The sequence below is a fragment of the Carlito syrichta genome, unplaced genomic scaffold (assembly GCF_000164805.1).
Source record: "Carlito syrichta isolate Samal-C Ts95f unplaced genomic scaffold, Tarsius_syrichta-2.0.1 Scaffold306677, whole genome shotgun sequence".
Classification (NCBI taxonomy): Eukaryota; Metazoa; Chordata; class Mammalia; order Primates; family Tarsiidae; genus Carlito; species Carlito syrichta.
Window position 1 is genome coordinate 65073 of NW_007250773.1, and position 7317 is coordinate 72389.

A 7317-nucleotide genomic window follows, 5' to 3' on the forward strand; every position below is an offset into this window, starting at 1 on the left:
ACACTTTCAAAGATAAAATTTCATGGACTTTTTATAGAATATTCATTTTCACCAAAAAATTACCTTACATAAAATTATAAGTCATTCAACATATTAAATTTTGAAAAGTTCCACATGTCAGAGTAAAGCCTTTGTATTGTACATTCGGGAAAATCAGTCCAAGTACACAGTCAACTTTTCCCCCAATGTACCTTAAAGTTCTTTAAAATTTATAACATGTATTCTAAAAGAGATAATTGTTCTACAATATATTTGTATTATTATTCTTTTGCTTTTCAAACTTCTTATAAGAAGGATTACAGGAAACATAACTCTTAAATGAGTAGCCATATTCACATATAATTGAATATTCAGTGAAATTTTGTCCCTAAGGTTCTTTCAAGACTTGCTTGTTTGGTCAACACACTCAGCTATGAGCAGAGTTGACCATCAGGAAACCAATCTGCACAGCAGTGCATGGAGTGGCTTTCCTAGAGCTTGGGCTATCAGGTAGTTGAAATGTATTTCAAATTCTGAGCTAATTGAAAGTAAATACCTGGATACCTCTGTGTTCTCTTCCCTGGTCTTTGATCCTTCATATATGGTATCAAACCACTTTGAGACCACTCATTATGGACTAAAATAACTTAGTAAAATATTCTGAAAACTGAAAGATATATTATGTGACTCTTTCCCCTTAGACTGCATCTAAGGGTGATTCCTTACCTTATTGGAGAGGTGTTCCAAGAAATTAAATTCATTACATATAATCTAGTTAAAATGTTAACATCTCAAACACAAGTCTATCGAAATCTATAAAGTAGTGTATCTTCTATTTAAAATACCAAAGTGTTTAAATGTAAATAAGTGTACAGTTCAAAGTAGTTACTTCTAAAGGCAAAATCTTTACGAATTTCTATTGCTCAGAACACTTTACAAACAACTCTGTGATACTCTCTCCTGTGTTAGTTTACAAGTTACAAGTCAGTTTACAAGTTAGTTAACAAGTTACAAGTGTTAGTTTACAAGAAATAAAAACTAGCTCCATCACTTTATAGTCAATTTTATAAGCCTGCCAATATAGCTTCAAGTTAATATTGAATCTAAAATATTGTTATGCAAATTCTCTAAACATGCAAAGGTAGTATATCTATACTACATTATATCCTGTGTGTTGAGACATATTCCAAATAGAACCTTTTAATTTTAAAAATTACTGATCAGTCTTTGTGTTTATTTTCAGGGGCAACCATAAGGATGAAGCCACCATCTTTGATTTTGGGCCTTTGGGCTCTTGTAGCATGTTTCACAGTAAGTATCATTAAACATTACCACAATTTCATATTTTTCTCATCATCCATTACTTCAGATTTCTTTTTACATTGATAATATTACCTTTTCTTGCATATTAGTAGCTATGAAGCACTGATGAAACACTGTTCTGGTGTTTAAATTTAACATTTAATTTAATTTAAATAGCCCCACATGGCTGATGGCTACCATATTGGACAGCTTAGGTCTATAAAATCAGACTGTGCTATACAGATATGTACGTATGTGAGTTCTCATACTCTAGCAATCATTCAAGTAAGTAAACTTGACAAAATGAGATAATTAAAATAGAACAATTGTTCTCAACATGTAATTCATACATCATTTACACCAGTCATCTGAATCTCTTAATTAAAATATGGTATTAAAGTCCTCATCCCAGCATGAATAAGAGTCTCTCATAATGAGACCTGGGAATTTGAATTTTGCCAAGGATCCAATAGAATCTCTGCTTCTTAAATTTTGAGAAAATATTAAACATTTATATTAATGCCTAACATGTATAAATAACAAGGTTAAGAACAACTAAAGCTACTCAATGTCAAACAAAGTTACAAGGAATAAAAAAACACATTTTAGAAAGTAGTGCAATGATACTCAATTTCAAGTAGGAATAGATTAATTTCAATGTTTCAGAATAATTTTTACCAAAGAATTATAGAATCCATTATATCAAATAAAAGAATATGAAAGCTTTTTTTTAAAGAAGAAAACTAGGACTTCCACAAAGTAAGCAACGTAAAACTCATCATTCTAAAATATGAAATATAAAACAATGCCTCTTCCATCTATTTTCAGAAACTTGAATAAAAGCAGGTCATTCTACAGCAAGGTAGTCTGGCCATGGTCATATTACTGAGTGTATTATAGATGGACATAATTTTTGATAGCCAATACAACATACTGACATATTTGAAAGTTCATATTTCATCTTACTAACTAGATCAAAAAACTGATTTTCAATATTTTTATGTCCTCAGAATATTAGAGAAAAAAAATCATATTATTTTAAAATATCTGGCTTGAATTATCTAAATAATAATTTTTTACAAAATAAATTTGCAAGAGAACTTTCCAATAATATAAGCAATTTAACAAAAGCAGTTTAAATAGAAATAAGCCTTTCTCTAGTTTAATTATATGACTCATCATGAATAATAATTACTGAATATTAGCAATGTAAATGATAACCTGTCCTTTGCAGATATATATATACATATGTGTGTGTGTGTGTGTGTGTGTGTGTGTGTGTGTGTGTGTGCATATTTTTGAGCAGTATAAGTAGTAATATTCAGACTGTCATCTTTTGAGTGATTTCTCTGTTATAGGTAACTTTCCAAATTCTTTACATACATTATCTCATTTAATTTTCAAAGCAAGTCTGACTACTATTAATTCCATTAAAATATAAATACATTTTTATTCAAATTATTGCCTAAAACAAGGAATATAAGAGATTAACTCCAATTTTAACCCTTTGAGAAGGTAATATTTCTTCCTAGCATAGTATTTTCATAATGTTTACTGAGTTTATTACCTTTAGCCAATTGTGAAAAAGAGCTAACCACTGTGACTGGGTTAAGAGATTAGGAAAGAAAAGCTATTTATTATGAATAATTTTAATTACATAATATTTAGATCAATATCAGAATGTCTTTAGCATGCAAGGGTACTTTCAGCTAATTTTTTTTATCTCAACAACAACAAAAAAAGATGTGACATGTTTTCCTACATTAAGGATATGTTTTCTTGACAATTAAAACTCAAGTCTTGAACTTCTCCACACCCTGACTAGTTTTTTGATTGTCAGCCTTTAAGTCAAATGCCCTCCATAATCTCAAAGAGCTGTCACTAGCTAGAGAAGACAGATATGAGGCCTGGTTTCACAGAAGTGCCTTGGTATTTGTTGTTGTTGTTTCATCGGTGGTATCAATAAAAGACTTTCACTAGCATGTTGAGAGCAAAACCCAGGTTGAAGAGCCTATAAGAAGTGAGAAGTGGAGTTGGCAAATCTAGGCTACCTTTTCATAGAGCTTTGCCCAGCAGGAAAGAGGTAAGAAGAAATTGATAACAATGAGGGTATGGGTAGTTGAAAGTGAAACTGTAATAAGCAGGGGAATTATAAAAATTGATATTTCCTTTGTGAAGGGAGAAAATGTAGAATTGAGAGGTCTAATCAAGAGGTCATTACAATAATTCAGGTAAAAACAAATAACAGATTAAAATAGAAACAGGAGAGACAACAAGTAATTCCATTTAAATTCAGGGGATGGGATGCAAAGCTGATAGGATTGGGGCAGAAAAGGTGAGTTGAGCATAAGTAATAGTTGTTTTCTGAAGAAAACAAGCCAGTAAAATGGCAGCTATTGCCGTTATAGGATGTAAAAGGGAAAATTAGCAGAGCCAAGTCCCTGAGAAAATACTTGTAAAAGAAAAAGAATATCTAGATATCAATGACTTTTTGGCTGTGTAGCCGCTAAATCAAGGTAGTCCATTTCCAATTGTTTGCAATATCTTGGTGAAGCAGAAGGAAAGCTATCGTACGGGGGAGGATGATGGCTCAGGACAAGGTAGAGAACTTTTTTTTATTTTTTTTGAGTTGGAGTCTCACTCTGTCGCCCAGACTGGAGTGCAGTGGCCGCTCCCGGACACCGCAGCCTCGAACTGCTGGGCTCCGGCGATGATCCTTCCACCTCAGCCTTCCGAGTAGCCCGAATTACAGGCATGCGCTACCACGCCCAGATGATTTTTTGATTTATTGTAGAAATGAGGTCTCGCTGCCCGGTCGGGTCTTGAACCCACGGGCTCAGGCAATCCACTCACCTCAGCCTCCCAAAAGCGCGGGCTTTGCTAAAATTCACATCAAGTTGGAAAATGACAGGCCCCTGGGGAAGCGGGTAGAGCCTATCTAAGATACTCAAAAGTGTTTCAGGTGGCACTGAAGGACCCTAAGTTTGTGATGGTACAGTGCTGGTGATACCTTCCACCACAGTAAAGACTTGCAATTAGAAATTAAGGAGAGAGGTAGTTTATGGTAACACTAAGCCTTGAAATTAGCAAGGGCAATAATGGGCTAAGCAAATAGGTGACGAGACTGAAGACCACAAAAAGTGTTTGTAGTTGTGTGTCCTTACCCACCTGCTCCAAGCAACCAGCACTTCTTACCATCAGTCGAGTGAGACTTGTTCTTTCTTATCCTGGAGTATTTGCATATTTTTCCTCCACTCTTTACACCTCATTTCAAATGTCGCCTTCTCCTTGAGACCATCTCTAATCTTTCCTTTGTCCAAAGGGAATCACTCTAAATTTCTAATGTCTATGTTCCTTGTACTACTTTTTAGCTATTTTTATTTCTAAAAAGTTGTACTCTATGTCAACCTTACCTAGCCCAAGAACCACCCTATGCACTTTACAGGTAATAGTTCATAACAAATCTGACAACAACCCTAGGAGGTGGATACTTTTGTGAACATCATTTTCCTGATGAGGAAAGATACTCAACAAGGATTACACATTCACACAACCTTCAAGTGACAGAGGCAGAAGTCAAATGCTAGTGTGAAAATTCAGAGACTTTCACTCCATTTCCCTTTACACTATGTTTGTACTACCTTTTATTGGAACTACTCGGTCTGTAGATTTCCATAAGATGTGTTTGTATATATCCCCAAAAGGCTCCCACGTTAGCATGTTGCACAAAGTAGGTGTTCAATAATCTGTTTCACAATTTATTAATGTTCACAGTCTGGAACAATTTTGAACTCTTGAATTAGATATAAAGAGTCATATTTTTCATCTTGTAATGGCATTTACTTCCATTTGGAATTTATTTCAATGACAGACTCCACTACAGGCAAAGGATATTATTTTTGCCCATGATATTTCTTTTCCATACAATACTATTGAGAGTCTAGGTATTCAGAGGGCAAGAGAGAAATATTGTTCTTAAATACATGAGGGAAGACCCCTCAAAAAATGGAATTTATTTATAATTGCATACTGATTCTTACATTTTTAAACTTCAATCACCTTCAAAGTACTCTCTCTCCATTTGATAAAATACACCCATAAAGATGCTTTTTCTACTGCTCAGAACAGTTTTTAAACTCATTGATTTTGATGCCTTTTACTACTTCTATCATTTTTTGTTTCACCTTTTCCACATGGGTAAAACATTCCTTTTGAGGAGTTTTTACATCCAGGGAAACAAAAAAAAAAGTCAATGCACAAGACAGGGTGCATTGTCACAGTGGAAGAACCTGTCACCTGTTTTCCACAACTTGGGATGATTCTTCTGCAAATCATGGTACAAACTTCTCAAAACTTCCAGATAAAACTTTGGTTGACTGTTTAGTCTGGAGGAATAAATTCTGAGTGTACGACAAGGGGCTCACCCTCAAAAAAGACAATTCCAGTTTTTTTGGGTCCTCCCTCGTAGGCATTCAGATTTCATGACTCACACATATGTACAGTTTTCTATTACTATATAACAAATTAGCACAAATTAGTAGATTTAACAAATCATTTATTATCTCACAGTTTCTTGGGCCAGAACTCTGAGTTTGGTTTAGTTGGCTTCTGTGCTTAGGTCTCACACATTAAGAAGGTGTTACAAGGACTGTATGTTTTTTGTTTGTTTGTTTGCAGCTCAGAGTCCTCTTTAAAGCTTGTATGGTTGTTGGCAGATTTCAGTCTCTTGGATGTAGGACTGAGGCCCCCACTTTCTTGCTGGCTATGAGCCAAGGGGCATTCTCAGCTCCTACAGCCCATCTGCCATGTATGGCCATTTGGTCCTCCCCATAAATGGCACCTTGATTCAAAGCCAATAGAAGAACATTTGCTGCACCTGTAAATCCTCTCACTTCTTCTGTCTCAGACGCTAGAACCTGTTTTAAAAGGGCTCACTTAATAAGGTCAGGCCAGCATGCACCAGCAGGGAGCAGGAGTCTTGTGGCCATCTTAGAATTCTGCCTAACACAGAAAGTATATTACCTCTATGTTTTACTGCGAAACATCTGATTTTAAATTATTGGCATCTTTTTTCCCTACAGCTTGGTGAGAGTCACAGAGGCCCCTGGGGACCGTATCCACCTAGACTGCTGGCTCCTCCCCCACCACCTTTTCCTTTTGCCCCAGGATATTATCCCTATGTTCCAGGAAGGAATCCACCCCCACCCCCACCCCCTCCACCCAATGGTCCTAGGAGAATTCCACCACCACCTCCTCCACCCTATGTTCTTGGAAGAATCCCACCACCTCCTCCTCCCTTCCTTTACAACACAGGTTATCCACAGCCACCTTTCCAACCAATACCCTATCCACCTGGACCTCCATTTTTCCCTGTAAATACTCCAACTCCTCCTGCCGTCCCTACTCCGGCACCCCAAACAGTAGCAACCACAACAACAGGCACCACCACTACCACTGTAACTACTGCTTCTGACACCACCACAAAGGGATTTTTGGATAAAATTTCTTCCATTTTTGGATAAGCATGAGATATTCCAAAAGATCTGAACTTTTAGTAGAAAAACTCTTGAAAGAAATTGTGAAACTGCCACCATAAACATTGTACCAATAGGTGAAAATAAAGAGTTGAGCAACAACATGAAGCCTCCACTGTTGTTATCAGAGCCACCAGTGTGCCCTCAGTTATGTTACCCCCAAAAAATTAGTGCTATCAGAAGTCTGACCTTGTTCCATGAGGCCAAAGAGGTAATTAAAGAAAAAAATGCAATGAGATGTCTGAACTTGAGACGTGAGATTATGAAACTAAGAGGCAGCAACAGGATATTCTCTTCAGTATGCCAACCCATCATCCAGGTACAAAGCCCAAAATAATATGTTAATAAATATTGAAACTAAAGAATCCTAATCCTAACCACAACATGCCTCCTGAAAATTCCTGAGTATGATGATCTGATCACTACTTTTAAATAGGCTTTAATACGAGCTGCTCAGTTTCAGAGAACAAAGGTCTCTCTAGCAAATCTAGATATCTGAGAT

General features: G+C 36.0%; 1 protein-coding gene across 1 annotated transcript; it reads left to right on the forward strand.

Annotated features, from left to right (window-relative positions):
- The first annotated feature begins 1236 nt into the window (after window positions 1-1236).
- On the forward strand, window positions 1237-6803 carry LOC103265561 (submaxillary gland androgen-regulated protein 3A). Its single transcript, XM_008063218.1, has 2 exons — window positions 1237-1290; window positions 6363-6803. Exons 1-2 carry the CDS (start codon window positions 1237-1239, stop codon window positions 6801-6803), a joined length of 495 nt encoding a protein of 164 aa, XP_008061409.1.
- Window positions 6804-7317: the final 514 nt, after the last annotated feature.

What these genes read in the sequence shown, in the direction of transcription:
- LOC103265561 (XM_008063218.1), top strand. Translation starts at nt 1,237, where the DNA reads ATGAAGCCACCATCTTTGATTTTGGGCCTTTGGGCTCTTGTAGCATGT. An exon ending in CTCTTGTAGCATGTTTCACA is followed by an intron (nt 1,291 to 6,362) that starts GTAAGTATCATT and finishes TTTTCCCTACAG; the next exon opens with CTTGGTGAGAGTCACAGAGG.